The sequence below is a fragment of the Hyaena hyaena genome, unplaced genomic scaffold, assembly GCF_003009895.1.
Source record: "Hyaena hyaena isolate Hyena2069 unplaced genomic scaffold, ASM300989v1 scaffold_99, whole genome shotgun sequence".
NCBI classification, from domain to species: domain Eukaryota; kingdom Metazoa; phylum Chordata; class Mammalia; order Carnivora; family Hyaenidae; genus Hyaena; species Hyaena hyaena.
In genome coordinates, this window is record NW_024080731.1 from 3,388,248 (window position 1) to 3,407,105 (window position 18,858).

General features: G+C 38.4%; 1 protein-coding gene across 1 annotated transcript in view; it reads right to left on the minus strand.

The window, feature by feature from the left end:
- Positions 1-18,858, minus strand: part of LIN7A (lin-7 homolog A, crumbs cell polarity complex component) — a 126,556-nt gene that overhangs the window by 81,163 nt on the left and 26,535 nt on the right. The window contains exon 3 of the mRNA XM_039235569.1: positions 1,422-1,540. Within this exon, the coding sequence (XP_039091500.1) occupies positions 1,422-1,540 (119 nt within the window). The remainder of the gene's footprint in view (positions 1-1,421; positions 1,541-18,858) is intronic.

Sequence of the window (18,858 nt, forward strand, 5' to 3'; positions counted from 1 at the left end):
AGAGATGATAGAATATCTAAAAATGAAAACTTGGCCATCAAATCTCAGGGGAGTAACAAGCACTCTGTGAAGGAAGAAAAGAGTGTGTAGGGGATTTAACTTTGATCTACAGAGTGACTATAGGAATTGAACTTAGAGAGGCCATGGGGTTTCCACCTATCTATACCTTGCCCACTGAGCAGATGGTGGCTGAGAACTCATACACTTTCAGAAATATCCTTTCAGCCTTTGGTTAAATTCATAGATTAGAATTCGGAGACATAATTCTGGTTATTAAGATGTGTTCATTATAAACAAAAATTTAATAGTGAACAACTTTACCTGATAAAGATTTAGCACAAGCACAGTCTAAATCAAATCTCAGCAAAATCCAAACTGTACCCCACTGGATAGGCTACTGTTTAAATCTATAGTGAGAGAAGATTTGTATGTCTCTGTCTTAGCCACCTACGTCTTTCCTGTGTAGTGACTACTCATATATTATCATTGTTGAAGTAAAAATATGTGCTTTGGCCACAGATAGAGTTGCACAGAGGAAGGGAAGTTGGTAACAAGTATTCCTTGACAAGTGTATGTCCTTTGCTACAACAAACTCTCCAGGTAGTCACTGCGTTCAACTGGTTTTGGAGACGATGACAGTAGATAATTCATTAGTGGCAACTTCTAGCAGAGCAAATATGGTGGAGTTATGGACTTCAGGCTCTAACTAAGGAATTATTACTTAGTACCTGGTGGGGAAGAAATGATGAGCTTACTAAATATTATTTTACTCGATAAAGAATATGGTGTATACATCTCAAATGAATTCTATGTTAACAATTAATTAGTGGACTAGTCAGTTCCTCCACAGGTCAATACAAAATTCAAACATTCATTTCTACACACTTGTTTTACATTAAGCTTCTTAAAATCTCTAGTGAGGAAAGCATCAAAGACTTGCTGGAAGGGCATATCAGTCTGTTCAGAGATTTTCCATTATTACACTAGACAATAATGTTTGGATAACTATAATCTTAATCAGAAGTGGTTACTCTTTCCGATTTATCCAAGATTCAGTTGAATGTTCTTTTAAGAAAAGCACAACCTCCATTAATTATGACTATTCTGAACTGAATATCCATATGACTTCATGTGACCACTAAAAATTTTAGACTACAAGTAAATAACAGTTACCTGCTGAGGCAGTGACTTCATTGGTACCATAATGTCAACAGTTGGTTTTATATGAATGTATAAATCTTGACTGGATCTAATTTATGAATTTAGCAGGCTAAATTATATTTTATCATCTTCCAAGCAGCTAAAAACAGAAAGCTAAGACGTATTTCCAATCTTAACTATTTCAACTGTTTTTGTGGAAAAGGCATTTTTCTATTCAGAAGACCTATGGCTAAGTATAGTTATGAAAATTTTAGTCATACCTCTCGAATAGCAGTACAAAACTCACTCTGAAGCACTTTTTTGAGGGATTGTAGCTTGTGCACTGGTACTTCTCCAGATTCCTGTAGCTTTTCCAGTAATTCAATTGCTCTGGCAACATCTGAAAAAAAAAATCAAAACAGAGGGATCTAGAGTCAACTGTATCTTATCAGTAAAGTACCATCATTCCAATGGAATGGTACAATGAAAACTAAGTGCAATAAATTGCAAAATCAGAACTTGTAATTCATAGCTTATTGACCTCATCTTTTGATAAAAAGTCATTTTAATTTGTTCTACACAATTAGTCACTGAGCACACCTCCTCTGATGGCATTTCATTCGTGTTCTCTGTCACACAAATCAGTTTGAATATTATATCAGGAAAGAAAAAGAAGTGTGCCTTTCATCGATACCCCAATAACCAAAGAAATCCTGTCAATTTTACCTCTGAGATGTTTTCAGTGTGACTTTTCCTTTCCCATACCACATTTATCACATCTGCAATTTTACATTTATTAGTATAATATATGTTTATCTATAAACTCTTACAGTTTAAACTTTTATCCAAACTCTATGTTGAGTAACCTTCGCATCCCCATCATATAATACAATGAATAAATATTTAATGAATTAATTAATTAATTAATGGGCTCTCTCCATGTAACTATTATCATTCCAAGCCCTTATCATCATCTCCTCTCTGTCCAAATAGAGTCACTTCTTCTCCTCCAGACTCTTCCTATGGTCCCTAAATTTATCTTCCTAAAATAATAATCTGATTATGTACCCACCTACAAGAGCTTCGAAGAACAGTACCAAGCAAAAAAAATTTTTCAATAATAAGTTAAATGATCCTCTTTTGATGGACAATATCAAAGGTTAATGTATCAAGAAACATTGTCTTTTATACCCATAGCTTTAAAATTCCCAGGATGGTTTTGTAGTGCCTAGAGAAAAATGATATGATAAAAGGCCATTTTAAAAATAAAGTATGATGGGGGCGCCTGGGTGGCTTAGTCGGTTAAGCGTCCGACTTTCGCTTAGGTCATGATCTCGCGGTTCGTGGGTTCGAGCCCCGCGTCGGGCTCTGTGCTGACTGCCAGCTCGGAGCCTGGAGCCTGTTTCAGTCTGTGACTCCCTCTCTCTCTGACCCTCCCCTGCTCATGCTGTCTCTCTCTCTCTGTCTCCTAGAAATAAATAAAAAACATTAAAAAAAATAAAATAAAATAAAGTATGATGATCTCTTCTATCTGTTGTAGTCAATAACTAAGTGCAAGGTCACTTAGGCATTTATGTTTAAGATGGAAGGTTTTCAGTTTCTAAGTGATTACCTCCAGGAAGCTCCCCATATCCCTGCCAGATTATAAATTCATCCATCCCTCCATCCATACGTCCATCCATCCATCCATCCATCCATCCATCCATCTTCTAATTTCTGTTCCCATTAGACCTGGCACTAAGATTATGTGGAAGGGTTAAGACACACTTCCTTTCTGAACTCACAATCAAATGAAAAAGAAATATAACAGCATTGCTATTTATAATAAAATCATTTTTAGAATGATTTAGAATTTGGGTGGGGTTGGCATACATATATGTATCTAATCAAAGAAAATAACCAGTGAGTGACTTTAATGGAGACTTTCCTTTGAAGTATTGCCAACTGATTGCCAATTGTGGCCCAATGAAGCAAAAATCATGAAATCAACACAACTTTGCCAATTTGAAAAGTTTGTCTTTTTGTACATAAACCAGAAGTCAACACAGTCAATTGGACAATACCAGCCGTATCCACAATCAATAAGTTACCAAGCTAAGAACGTATGCATTTCTAACTTCACAAAAGACTGTCTAGCTGTCTATAGGTATATGGAACTCTCAACTGTCACAAACTGAGCTCTTTATTTTTTTTTGTGAAACTAGTTCTTCTCTTCCCATATTCCATAACTCCATTAATAGCATCTCCGCCCAGCCTGTCCTCCAAGCTAGACATCATCTTTCACATTCACCCCCACATTTAGTTAGTCAGTAAGAGCTGTAGTTCTATCTCAAATATCCCTTTTGAATGGAGCCCTTTTGCTTGATTAGTTCAGAAAAGCCTCTATTATTTTTCACCTTATTACTGGCACATCTCCCAACTGTTTTCTAAGTTCGCCTTTTTTGTTCATTCCACCCTCCACCTTGTTACCAGAGTGACTATCCTGAATAATAAACTTCATTACTATACTTCCCCACATAATACCTTCTCTGACTTCCCACTGCCTGCAGGGTGAAGTTCAGACCATGCAGGGTTACATACAAGGCCCTTAACAACCATCCTCTCCAGAATCATCTCTAGAAACCTCCTCCTGCCCATTCTATACTTTGGCCATCCAAAATATTCGTTGTTCTAGGACATGCCACAGATTTCCATACCTGTATGGCTTTGCACATATCATCCTTTGTTCCTGGGTTAATTCATTCATCCAATAATGCCAGACACTGTGGTCTGAATGGGACATAGTGGTAAAGGAGACAGCTGGTTGCTGTCACTTTCATGAACTTTATAGGTTGCAGGGGTCACAGAAATGCAATAAAGTGGGCATGTCTTATAAAAGAATCATTTAAGGATAGTGCATGAATGTATAACAAAGACATTTATCATAACTCAGGAGGTCAGGAAGGACTTCTTCATGGAAGTAATAGCTAAACAGAATCCTAGGTAGGAGGTGCAGGTGCGGAAAATGGGAAGAGTTTTAGGCAAATCGATGCAGATTGAAGTCTTGTCAAGAGAGTGTAGGGCATTCAGAGAACTGAAAAGAGTTAGGTAGGCTAAAATCGAAACAGGGCAAGAGTAGCAAGAGAGGAAGTGGAAAGAACTCGTATCATGGAAGGTGTTTTAAATTATGTATGGAAGACTTGGCTTAAATAGCATCTCCTTAGACATGTCTTTCCTGATTCTCCAAAGCAGATAAGTTGCCATCATGTCTGTGTTCCACATTTCTCTTTTTCATTCATTCACTGTAATAAAAACTACTCTCTGCTATACCTCTGTTTGCATATATATCCCCCTCCTTTACCCTTCCAAATCCATAAGCTTACTGAGGTGTCAGGAAGAATATCTTATTTGTCATTGTATCCATTGTTCAATGCAGAGTACCTGACAAATATTAGGTGCTTAATACACTTAAAGAATGAGTGATGGATTAATTAATGAAACTAACTCAGAAAGTCAGGGGTTAGAGGTTTATGTCTAGGTGGATACACAGCTTCTTGTGGTACTAAACCTCCAGATCACTATGCACCTTGGTCAAGACTGGCATGGATCTGGTGTGGGGGAAGGAGGCAAGCCTCTATCTCTAGGCCAAAGGGCGCTGAGTAACCACACTGAGGGAAGTTCAGAACAGCTGAAAATGACACCAAGCGGAGTATTTAGGAGTTCTCAACTTTGGCTGCACATTACAATCATCTGAGGTACATTTAAATGTTATTAACACCTGCAACTCATCCCCCCCCCCCAAATTAAACCAGAATATTCAGAACATTGGTTCTCAACCTTGGCTGTAGATTGGTATCACTTAGGGAGTTGGAAAAACCATAGATGCTCAGGTCCCATCCCAGAGATTCTGATGTGATTGGCAGAGTGAGGCCTGGGCATGAGACTCTTGAAAACCCTCCAGGTGATACTAAAGTACAGCCAAGGTTGAGAACCATTGGTCTATTTGGACATGGGTATCTTTATGGCCCCTATGTGATTCTAATGTGCAGTCCGGGTTGAAGAGTTCTGGTACAGATTAATGGCTCTAAACCATGAATATGCTTAACAGTCACCTGGGGGAAATTACTAAAATGTATGTTCCTGACCCCTTCCCCCCCACCTCTACTTTAGAGAGGTTAATTCAGAAGGTGGTGAAAGTAAGGCCTAGGAATTTGCCTTTTAAACAAACACTTCAAGTGATTCCAAAGTTGTCGGTTCACAGACCCCATTTGTTGAGAAAGTAAATAAAATGATCTTTCATTATTCTTTAATACCCTGTGTAACACTAAATGGGTTTTTTCCAAAGGTCTCAGAATGACCGATAAAAGCTCATGGATCAAAGTAATTAGTGTTAAGTACCACCCTATTCTACAACAGTGTTCCTTAGCAAAGGCTATCACTAGAATCACCTGAGTTTTTAAACAAGGCTGCTACCCCACACTAATTAAATCAAAATCTATAGGACTGAGATACAGTCATCATGATTTGTGTTTGTTTGTTTGTTTAAGCTTCAGATTCCTATGACCATTCAAAGGTAAGATATATTATTCAAAAAAAGCGATCAAGGAAACCAGGCACATCCTATTTAAAGGCTGGGTCAACTCTGTCACATTACACAGAAGGCCTTTTCCAGTCCTAATTAAGAAGTAATTGTGAGATGAAAGAAAATTCATGGAGAAGTGTTACATCATTAATTTGGGTCAGAGTACTAAGTCTTTGCTTCCCTTCTGACCACTGAGAAGTGTTCACAATAGAACCAATGGTAGCCACCGGGGGTGCTTGAACGAAGGGAGACTAGAATCTTTCCCTGTTGGACAGGTAATGCAATGGACTTGGCGGTCTGCCTGTCACCTATGCCTATCTGATCAGAGGGAGAGAACTGGACAGCAGAGGCCACTGGAGCCTGAACCATCTTGTTGGTACCCACCCAAGAGAATCGAGAAGTATGAGTTCACAGGATATACAGCAGTTGGCAAACGCCAAAAGAAGCCTAAGAACCCAAAGTGGGAGAAATAAGATCCCTCCAGCCCAGACTTGGCTGGTGCTGCAAAGAGGTGGTGAGTGATAAACTGGACACGAGACTGGGGTTTTCAAAGTAATTCTGATTTCCTTTAGCTCTGTAAAAGTACCAGAAACCTGCAAGGCCAGGATCTGAAAGGGAGCAAAAGAAGTTTTTGAGTCAGCAAAATGCTTGTTCTTAAAACTAATGCAATAAACTGTTCATAGTTTTGTTATGAGTCCCCACAATGTTCTTATCCGGAACCTCCTTGAACATATTTTATGAAACTGTCCTACCAAATTTGGTTACTAATATAGAAATTTGGGTTCACTAGTTTAGCTCAGGCTAGGAGGAATATTAGAGATGGACGGGGAGGCTGCAAGACAAACTATGAAAGCAAGATCGCAGAATGTTTTCCAGAAACCCACCCCTCGTCTGGCCCACCAATTCTCAGGTTTATCCCCCCATTATTTATCTCATTACCTCAAAAGTGCTGGGGTATTACCCTTGGCTCCTCACTCTTTCTTATACTCTGGATTTCATTAAACTTCACTTTTTTCTTTTAACTAATGTAATTTTTACTGAAATATAATTAACTTGCAGTGTGATATTAGTTTTGGGCATAAAACATATTGATTCTTGAATTACACATGCTACTCAGTGCTCATCACAGTAAGTGCAGTTAACATGTGTCACCAAGCAATGTTATTACCGTCTTTTTTCTTCAAATGTACAACTTGGTGATTCATCATTTACATACAAAACCCAGGGCTCATCGTAAGTGCCCTCCTTAATCCCCATCCCTCATTTAGCCCATCTCCCTACCCATTCCCCTCCAGTAACTGTCACTTTGTTCTCTGTAGTTAAGAATCTCTTCCTTGGTTTCCTCCCCCACCCCACCATGTTCATTTGTTTTATTTCTTGAATTCCACATATGAGTGAAATCATGGTATTTCTCTTCCCCTAACTGACTTATTTCACTTAGCCTCATACTCTCTTGCTCCACCCAAGTCATTGCAAATTCCAGGCCTTCATTCTTCTTAGTGGCTGAGTAGTACACGTACACACACACACACACACACACACACACACATCTTCTCTGTCCATTCATCAGTCAATGGACATTTGGGCTCTTTCTGTAATGTGGCTACTGTAGATAATGCTGTCATAAACATCGGGGTGCATATATCCCTTCAAATTAGTATTTTTGTATCCTTTGGGGAAATATCTAGTGGTGCAAGTACTGGGTCATAGGGAAGTTCTATTTTTAACTTTTTGGAGAACTTCCATACCATTTTCCAGAGTGGCTGCACTGGTTTGCATTCCCAGCAGTGTAAAAGGATTCCTGTTTTTCCACATCTCCCAAAATCTGTTGTTTCCGGTGTTGTTAACTTTAGACGTACAATAATCTTCATTTCCTCTTTTTTAATTTTTTAATGTTGGGATGCCTGGGTGGCATGAGTCTGTTAAGCATCCGATTTCTGCTCAAGTCATGATCTTGCGGTTTGTGAATTTGAGCCCCATGACGGACTTTGTACTGACAGCTCAGAGCCTGGAGGCTACTTCGGATTCTGTGTCTTCTGTTTTCTCTGCCCCTCACATGCTCATGCTCTGTCTCTCTGTCTCTCGATAATAAAAAATGTTTTAAAAATTTTATAAAAAAATTTAACATTTATTTATTACCGAGAGACACAGTGAGAGAGCAAGAGCGGGGGAAAGGCAGACAGAAAGGGAGACACAGAATCCGAAGCAGGGTCCAGGCTCTGAGCTGTCAGCACAGAGCTTGACATGGGTCTAAACTTGAGAACTGCAAGATCATGACTTGAGCTGAAGTTGGATGCTTAACCGACTGAGTCACCCAGGTGTACCGATAGTCCTTACTTTTAAAAGCAACAATAACAGTAAACTTTTATTTAATGTCTACAAAGTAGGGGGCATTGTATACTAAGAGCTTTACATTTTTAACCCATTTTCTCCTTACAACAACCTTTATGTGGTAGTAAATATCCACATTTTGCAATGAGAAAATTGAGGCTTCTAGAGAGCTTTACGAATCTCATTAACAAACAAGAGATCTGGGCCAGGAGTCCGGATCTAAGTGATTCTAAACCTGGTGCCTTTTATTTTTATTCCATTCACAGCTTTTCTTTTAGCAGCTTTTCCTTCAACATTCAGTACTTTTATAATAGCTCTGTGCTCTGCAGGCTTTCCTGGTCAGAGGCTGATCTCTTAATCTTTCCTCCCTCAATAAAGATTAACCCCTAGTCCATTTACCAGTAGACCTCTTTCAGAGAGTATTCACTGATCATCAGAATCACCTGGAGAGCTTTTAAATGACAAGGAGGAGTGGTTCCCAGTCTTGGCTACCCACTGCAGTCAGCTGGGAGCACTGGGGGGGAAAAAAAGCACATACTTAGATCATACCTACATATATTTCTGCTTTCATTGTTCTGGGGTATGGCCTAGACTTAAGGATCTGCAGAGCTCCTCGATGATTACAATGTATAGTCATATTGAGAATCACTGATATGGAATCTCAAGATACACCCTGGGGATTTTAAACAGCAATGTTACTTATAATATTAATATCTATTATACATAGTATTTAGTACGGCATTTATTTAAACATGTTACTCCCCTTTTTAAAAAAAAATATTTATTTGAATTCAAGCTAGGTAACATACAGCATAGTATTAGTTTCAGGAGTAGAACCCGGTAATTCATCACTTAAATACAACACCGAGTGCTCATCCCAATAGGTGCCCTCCTTAATGCCCATCACTCATTAAGCCTGTCCACACAACATTTTACTCTTCCTAACAGCACTCCCTCAATTTACAGAAAAGGAAACTGTGACCAATATAGTTAAAATGCCTTCCCCAGGGAAACAGTAAGTTGTAGAGTTAAGATGTGAATCTCAGTGACACGGCTCTAGAATCTGGGCTACACTGAGATGTGACTCAGGAATCCATATTCTTAAAATCACTCCCCGCACTTCCCCAAGGTTGTTAACAGAGATTAAGGTAATCTGATCAACAAATCCTTGGGGGCTGAAAGCAGTGGTTCTCAAGTTTCAGTCAACAAAAAAAATTTAACCCTGGACCATTTATTATTAAAAATTGACATAAAAAGGACATTGAAGGTTGAGCCTTGAAATTTGCTCTTTCACTAGTTCTTCCAGATGGGGCTGATGCAGGAAGCCTATTACAGAGGCATTCTTCAGGTTACTACTGACAGTTTTATATGTGATCCAGAACACAGTGAGGTAATGGTCATCATTTATTCAGGGCTTATTTACCCTGCTTGTATCCTTTTGTAATATCCTCATAAATATATAAAAGAATTACTATTGTTTTCACTGTGTACTTAAAGATAAAGAACAAACAACTAAGGCTTGGAAAGATGAATTATCTGGCTCAAGGCAATACAACTAGTAAATGACAGGGCTGGGATCCAAAACCATATGTGTTTGACCGCAGTGCCTGTGCTCTCTTATTTATTTCTCTATTCTGGCAGAGAAAAGGGATTAGAAATAAAAGAAAGGTAGGGGCGCCTGAGTGGCTCAGTCGGTTAAGCGTCTGACTTCTGCTCAAGTCATGATCTTGCGGTTTGTGGGTTTGAGCCCTGCATTGGGCTCTGTGCTGACAGCTCAGTTTCTGGAGCCTGCTTCAGATTTTGTGTGTGTGTGTGTGTCTCTACGCCCCTTCCCTACTTGTGCTCTCGTTCTTTCAAAAATAAATAAACATTAAAAAAATTTTTTTACATAGCATCATGGGCCATTTGCTGGGGGCAAATAGCACTACACAAAGTCTCAGAAGGTGACCCTTCAATATATTATGTTGTAATCAATATGTTCATACTGATAACATATTTTGATAATTGAAAAGTGATCAAATCATCAGCTGCCTCATGATAGCAAGGTAACATATTTTTTTTTTTGCTTTCTAAATGCCGTTTTATTTATTTATTTTTTTTACAAATAGTTTATTGTCAAATTAGTTTCCACATAACACTCAGTGCTCATCCCCACAAGTGTCCTCCTCCATGCCCATCCCCCCCTCCCCCCACATCCATCAGTCCTCAGTTTTTGTCAGCATTCAGGAGTCTCTCATGGTTTGCCTCTCTCCCTTTCCCCCACCATTTCCGCCCTTCTTCTCCCCCTTGTTCCTCCGTCAAGTTCCTCCTAATCCTCCTATACGTGCAAACATATGATATTTGTCCTTCTCTGCCTGACTTATTTCGCTCAGCATAACACCCTCAAGGTCCATCCATGTTGCTACACATGGCCAGATTTCATTGTTTCTCATTGCCATGTAGTATTCCATGGTATAGATAAACCACATCTTCTTGATCCATTCATCTGTTGATGGACACTTAGGCTCTTTCCATGTTTTAGCTATTGTGGAGAGTGCTGCTATGAACATTGGGGTACATGTGCTCCTATGCCTCAGCATTTCTGTATCCCTTGGGTAAATTCCTAGCAGTGCTATTGCTGGGTCATAAGGGAGTTCTATTGTTAGTTTCCTGAGGAACCTCCACACTGTTTTCCAGAGGGGCTGTACCAGTTTACATTCCCACCAACAGTGTAGGAGGGTGCCCGTTTCTCCACATCCTCGCCAGCATCTAGAGTTCTCTGATTTGCTCATTTTAGCCACTCTGACTGGCGTGAGGTGGTATCTCAGTGTGGTTTTGATTTGTATTTCCCTGATGAGGAGGGATGCTGAGCATCGTTTCATGTGTCTGTTGGCCATCTGGATGTCCTCTTTGGAGAAGTGTCTGTTCATGTCTTCTGCCCATTTCTTCACTGGGTTGTTTGTTTTTCGGGCGTGTAGTTTGGTGAGTTCCTTATAGATTCTGGATATTAACCCTTTATCTGATATGTCATTTGCAACTATCTTTTCCCATTCCGTTGGTTGCCTATTAATTTTCTGGGTTGTTTCCTTGGCTGTGCAGAAGCTTTTAATCTTGATGAGGTCCCAACAGTTTATTTTTGCTCTTGATTCCCTTGCTTTTGGGGATGTGTCAAGTAAGAAGTTGCTGCGGTGGAGGTCAAGGAGGTTGTTTCCTGCTTTCTCCTCTAGGGTGTTGATAGTTTCCTGTCTCACGTTCAGGTCCTTTATCCATTTTGAGTTGATTTTTGTGCATGGTGTGAGAAAATGATCTAGTTTCATTCTTCTGCATGTTGCTGTCCAGTTCTCCCAACACCATCTGTTAAAAAGGCTGTCTTTTTTCCATTGGATATTCTTTCCTGCTTTGTCAAAGATCAGTTGGCTGTATACTTTTGGGTCCACTTCTGAGTTCTCAATTCTGTTCCATTGGTCTATGTGTCTGTTTTTGTGCCAATACCATACTGTCTTGAGGATGACAGCTTTGTAGTAGAGGCTGAAGTCTGGGATGGTGATACCTCCCGTTTTGGTTTTATTTTTCAGTATTACTTTGGCTATTCGGGGTCTTTTGTGGTTCCATACAAATTTTTGGATAGTTTGTTCTAGTTTTGAGAAGTATGCTGGTGCAATTTTGATTGGAATTGCATTGAATGTGTAGAGTGCTTTAGGTAGTAATGACATCTTAACTATATTTATTCTTCCTATCCATGAGCATGGAATGTTTTTCCATTTCTTTGTGTCTTCTTCAATTTCCTTCATAAGTTTTCTATAGTTTTCATCATACAGATCTCTTGTATCCTTGGTTAGGTTTATTCCGAGGTATTTTATGGTTTTTTGTGCAATTGTGAATGGGATCAGTTTCTTGATTTCTCTTTCTGTTGCTTCATTATTGGTGTATAAAAATGCAACCGATTTCTGTACGTTGATTTTGTACCCTGCAACTTGGCTGAATTCTTGGATCAGTTCTAGTAGGCTTCTGGTGGAGTCTGTCGGGTTTTCTATGTAGAGTATCATGTCATCTGCGAAGAGTGAAAGTTTGACTTCCTCTTTGCCAATTCTGATGCCTTTGATTTCCTTTTGTTGTCTGATGGCTGATGCTAGGACTTCCAGCACTATGTTAAACAACAGTGGTGAGAGTGGACATCCCTGTCGTGTTCCTGATCTCAGGGGGAAAGCTCTCAGTTTTTCCCCGTTGAGGATGATGTTAGCTGAAGGCTTCTCATAGATGGCTTTGATGATGTTTAAGTAGGTTCCTTCTATCCCAACTTTCTCGAGAGTCTTTATTAAGAAGGGATGCTGTATTTTGTCAAATGCTTTTTCTGCATCTATTGACAGGATCATATGGTTTTTATCTTTTCTTTTATTGATATGATGGATCACATTGATTGATTTGCGAATGTTGAACCAGCCCTGTAACCCAGGAATGAATCCCACTTGATCTTGGTGGATGATTCTTTTGATATGCTGCTGGATTCGATTTGCAAGGATCTTGTTGAGAATTTTTGCATCCGTATTCATCAAGGATATTGGCCTATAGTTCTCTTTTTTTGTTGGATCTCTGTCTGGCTTGGGAATCAGAGTGATGCTGGCTTCATAAAATGAGTCCGGGAGTTTTCCTTCGACTTCTATTTTTTGGAATAGCTTGAGAAGAATTGGGATTAATTCTGTTTTAAATGTCTGGTAGAATTCCCCAGGGAAACCATCAGGTCCAGGGCTCTTATTTGTTGGGAGATTTTTGATCACTGATTCGATTTCTTCACTCGTTATGGGTCTGTTCAGGTTTTCTATTTCTTCCCGTGTGAATTTTGGTAGTGAGTGTGTGTTTAGGAATTTGTCCATTTCTTCTAAGTTGTCCAATTTGTTGGCATATAATTTTTCATAGTATTCCCTGATAATTGCTTGTATTTCTGAGGGGTTGGTTGTAATAAGTCCATTTTCATTCATAATTTTGTCTATTTGGGTGCTCTCTCTTTTCTTTTTGATAAGCCTGGCTAGAGGTTTGTCAATTTTGTTTACTTTTTCAAAAAACCAACTCTTGGTTTCATTGATCTGTTCAATTGTTTCTTTGGTCTCTATGTTGTTTATTTCTGCTCTAATTTTTACTATTTCTCTTCTTCTACTGGGTTTAGGGCGTTCTTGTTGCTCTGCCTCTAGCTCCTTTAGGTGAGCTGTTAGATTTTGGACTTGTGCTTTTTCTAATCTCTTGAAATAGGCCTGGAGAGCAATGTACTTTCCTCTTAGGACTGCCTTGGCCGCATCCCATAGATTTTGAATTGTTGTGTTTTCATTTTCATTTGTTTCCATATATTTTTTAATTTCCTCTCTAATTGCCTGATTGGCCCATTCATTCTTTAGAAGGGTGTTCTTTAACCTCCATGTTTTTGGCGGTTTTCCAGACTTCTTCCTGTAATTGATTTCAAGTTTCAAAGCATTGTGATCTGACAGTGTGCATGGTATGATCTCTATTCTTTTATATTTATTGAGGGCTGCTTTATGTCCCAGTATGTGATCTATCTTGGAGAATGTGCCATGCGCACTTGAGAAGAAAGTAAATTCCCTGGCCTCAGGATGTAAAGTTCTAAATATATCCGTCAGATCCATCTGGTCCAATGTGTCTTTCAAGTCCATTATTTCTTTAGTGATTTTCTGTCTGGTTGACCTATCCATTGCTGTAAGCGGAGTATTAAAGTCCCCTGCTATTAGCACATTCTTATCTATAAGCTTGTTTCTGTTTGTGATTAATTGTTTTAGATATTTAGGTGCTCCCATATTCGGTGCGTAGACATTTATGATTGTTAGTTCTTCCTGATGGATGGACCCTGTAATTATTATGTAGTGCCCTTCTTCATCTCTTGTGATTGTCTTTAATTTAAAGTCCAGTTTGTCTGATATAAGTATCGCTACTCCGGCTTTCTTTTGATTTCCTGTAGCATGATATATATTTCTCCATCCCCTTACTTTTAATCTGAAGGTATCTTCCCGTCTAAAATGAGTTTCTTGTAGACAGCATATAGATGGATTTTGTTTTTTAATCCATTCTGCTACCCTATGTCTTTTGATTGGAGCATTCAGCCCATTTACATTCAGTGTTATTATTGAAATATGTGGGTTTAGAGTCTTTGTATCTTTTGTAGGGTTCATGTTTGTGGTGGTGTCTCTGGTATCTTTGTTCGCAAGGTAACATATTTTGGAAAAATTTCCTTTAAGATAGGTTGGACATTACAACCAAAACAAAGAAAATATTGAAACTTAAATGGCATGAGCTTCCAGTAATCTGTAATAATCAAATTATCATTTTCTTTTTCCTTTATGATGAATTTTTATTAACTTGACTGACATTTAGATTGCGGAATCTGACCTATGACTCATCTGAATCTGGAACTTGGATGAAGATAGAGCTGGGTCATTTAAACAATATTGTCCACTAATTCCATAAACATTTTTGGGTACTGTGGCAAACAATATGAATTATCTACTCTAAAGCCATATAAAATCCTCATGTCCCTTGCCTTCTACTATAAAAGCTGGAAAGCAAAAATACTTTTCTTTCCAGACTCTTGTCATCTGGCCAATTGTTTTAAGTGTAAAGGCACTGGGTATGGCTTCCAGGAAGTCTTTTTATAAATGGACAAACTGCTGGCATATGCCTTCAGCAATTTGGTCTTTGTACCTTTCCTCTTTTCCCATTTTGGGATCATGCAGAAAACCTTCACATGCTAAGGAAGGTGGAGCAGAAAAAAGAAAGGGGCCTCGTCCTTGATGCCACCACTGAGCTGTTGTATTAGCCTTTCAACCGTGTAAGCCTATGATTCTTGCCTAAGAGAAATACACGCTTTACTATTTAGTTTTCTGAGACTTGCAATCAGATACAAACTAACTGATATAAAAGCGTATAACTTTTTTAAAGCTTCTTTATTTATTTTTAGAGAGAGAGCACAAGCAAGGGAGACAAAGAGAGAGGGGGGCGGAGAGGGAGAGTCCTACGCAAGCTCCACAAGTGTCAGCACAGAGCCGGATGCGGGGCTTGAACTCATGAACCATAAGATCATGGCCTGAGCTGAAACCGAGCGCCAGACGTTTAACCAACTGAGCCACTCAGGGGCCCCGTGGAGCACACTTTGAAGATGCTATTCTAGGTTACAGACCCAAGGTTGATGATATTGAGTTATATATGGTGGTCCTTTGATTAAGACAGTCTTGGAAAGCCTCTCTGGAAAGGTGACGTTTAGAATGAAACCTGAATGTTAAGAAAGAGAAAACCTTATGAAAAGCCAGAGGAAAGAGGATCCAGACAAAGAGAACAGCAAGGGCAAAGATCTTAAGCTGAGGGGAACAAGTCTCCATGTTGGAAAAATAGGCAAAACCAGTGTCAGCAGAACATGGTGAGTGAGGCACAGAACAGTATAGCAAGAGTGGTGTCCTGGTAAATAATTAGTAACCAGCTCTCCAAAACAAACAGACAAAACAGAACAAAACAGAAGCCCTGACTGGTAGCATTTGCTGATTTCTGTTGTGTAAATACTCTTATTATGGCCAGTTTCAAATGACCAATGTTATATATCTGGCTTGCAAAATTCTTCACTACTTAATAATCAACTTCCACTAGGCAGATAAATGGTCAGTTTAAAAATCTAGTGCTGTACAGCAGAGCATATCTACCAAGAAAATAAAATAAATGGTCAATAATGTTTTGCACTTCCAGTGCTGTGTTATGGAAGAAAACACTCTCACTTTACAGGTTACTAATAAGACATGATAATCAGTGTGTTCTTCTCATCTGCCAATCATCTCTGCTTTGATCCACCAACAACTTGCCATGTTTCTTAAATGCAGTCTAATTGGCAAACCCAAAGAGAATTAGTCCAATTTATGTGTGCTCAAATTAAAAACTTCACTCACTATGGTGTTAACGATAGTCTACTTTGTGTTATTTATCAAAAACTGAATGACTTCATGGAATTTGGGATGGCACTGAAGTATATAACAAAAAATGTTTGGCAATACTAGAATTTTTAAATCATGAATTTATATAATGACAAAATTCTGGCCCAGACTCTGCTTAAAGTATTTGCCAAACCTACCACAACCAAAGGAACAATTTAGGCTCCAAAATGAAAAGCTGTAGTTGCTAAGAGATTCTCTGAAATGGAAGGTACCCATTACATTTGAAAGTGATTACTTACCCAATAAACAAACCTTTAGGTATACAAAGCTTAAGATACAGTTTTCTTTGTTAAACAATCTATTATGTGGTCAGAATGAGTAATGCTTCCCAGTTTTTCTAGGAACTATATTCAGTGTTTCGTCCTTTTTTTCCCCTTCTTCCTTCTCCCCTGCCACCTTTTAATATTCATTCTAATTTTCCCAAGCAAGTAAAATTAAATCTTGATTTGCCTGCCATTACCTGAGACCTCAGGAAATCAAAATTCATTTCCTTTTGTTGGAGCTTTCTTTTTTTTAATGTTTTTATTTATTTCTGAGAGAGACAGCATGAGCAAGGGAGGGTCAGAGAGAGAGGGAGACACAGAATCTGAAGCAGGCTCCAGGCTCTGAGCTGTCAGCACAGAGCCCAACACGGGGCTCGAACCCACGAACCATGAGATCATGACCTTAGTCGAAGTCGGACGCTTTACTGACTAAGCCTTCCAGGTGCCCCTGTTTGAGCTTTCTTTTCTATTGTATTATATGTCTTCCCTTTTCTTCTACAGTTTCACCTTACTTTTCTATTTAATCTTGCATCCATGTCTGTACATCATGACAACCAACTATTCCCTTGCTCCTAATGACAGTGAAATTAGCTAATTTCTTTTTTGTTTGTTTGTTTGTTTCAACCTTCATGGCATCCATGCAAACCAACACCTGATTTGACTATACTTTGGGATCCATGAGGGATTAGACCTGAACAAAATGTAATCTGTCTTTGCACATCTGAAAGAAGTTGAAAAACTTACTGTCCTCTTCTATACTAAATATTAGGACATCTGTGTCCTACTAATTTTTGTATATGCCATTGTATCCAATACAGAATCATGACAATTGTAGGCACTTAAAAATTGTTTGTTGAGTGGAACTGATTGTATGGAATCGGGTTTTCTTGTGACATAAATGCAAGTATTTGTATTTACTAGTTAGTGATACTTGTGTCAAGCCCTATGGAGAAGATTTAGACTTCTTACAAAATGCGAATTCTGAGAAAATGAGGATTTAAGGGACTGGACTCCATCTTTCTACAATGATCAAATTTAATCTTCCTTCCACAAGTGGGAGGAGGAAGAACCAGTGGGTATGACTTAAAAATACATCAAAGTTCATTTTAGCACTTGTGAAAAATTTTAGAGAAGTCTTATTTTAAGCTCTCTGGGAGGTATTTTAAAATGCACTGTCCGAACTACAACATTTTGTATGTAGACAAGTTGTTCCTGAAGTTTCTTAGAAAATGAATATAATGAACTCTTATCCATTGGCCAGTTAAGTATATGACTATAGGAATACAATAAAACTACCACATACAGATTAGCAATATGATACCTCAATAGTGTACCCCCAGCCACCCAGCCTGTCCATCCACACTATGATTTATTTATGCTTCATTTATGACCTCAATTGACCTTAGATGCAGATGGATGAAAGAACACAGTATCTTTCACAGAGCTTTAAGTTTATGTTAAAATTGAAATCTGTGTATTTTACCTTTCTTTCCATAACTCCTAATCTAATGACTTCTCAAGAAAAGGTAAATACTTATTATTTAACATCTTAAAATACTAGACACAAAATGATGTAGACCCTTAGGCTTTATAATATTTCCCTAGCTTGGTACATAAGAAAGCAACCAAGCTTTTATACTGATAGTGATTCTACCCATGCATATTATAAAATTTTTTCATAATTATCATCAGTAAATACCGATTCCCTTTTTCATAGTGTTCAGGAAACTGGAAGGGAAAGACTTTATCAAGAAATTTCTGGAGAGACACCCAGTCAAGCAGGGTGTTTTCAGAGAGCTGGTTATACAGAAACCTTACAAATATAACTTTTCATGTCCTCAAGTATCTACTAGAAAATGGATGAATGCTTTTATCCAAACTGACACACTTTGATATATTATTCTGCTATCAAGCTACTTAATAATATGTTTCCCCTTTTACCTTATGGCTACTATATCACACTGTCATCCAATTTCTTAGTTACCTTGGGAATTGTGTGGTGAGGTTAGTGTGATACTATCTACATCTGTATCTTTAAAAGATGTTCATAGGACAAAGTGAAGCTTAGAGTTTGCAGAAATGGTTATGGTGAATAGCTTATGCATTTTGTTGAGAACATAATTACTATTAAGATGATTTAAACTTCCAAGTAAAAAACATAAAATAATGAGTTTCTCCTCATTATGTTAGATTCCCTGGGGCTGCTTTCTGACTTTCTATTGACGTTTCTTTTATAAACTAAAGCTTGGGAATACAGGAGGAAAAATAATTGTTTAGTAACTTAACTGCATTTTCATATCAAACTACCAGTAACTAATGAAGTGTTATTTGGTTATAAGTATAGTTATATAAAGTACTGGATAAAATTAAGGACTATCAAAACTGGTACAGCCCCTCTGGAAAACAGTGTGGAGGTTCCTCAGGAAACTAACAATAGAACTCCCCTAGGACCCAGCAATAGCACTGCTAGGAATTTACCCAAGGGATACAGAAATGCTGAGGCATAGAAGCACATGTACCCCAATGTTCATAGCAGCACTCTCCACAATAGCTAAAACATGGAAAGAGCCTAAGTGTCCATCAACAGATGAATGGATCAAGAAGATGT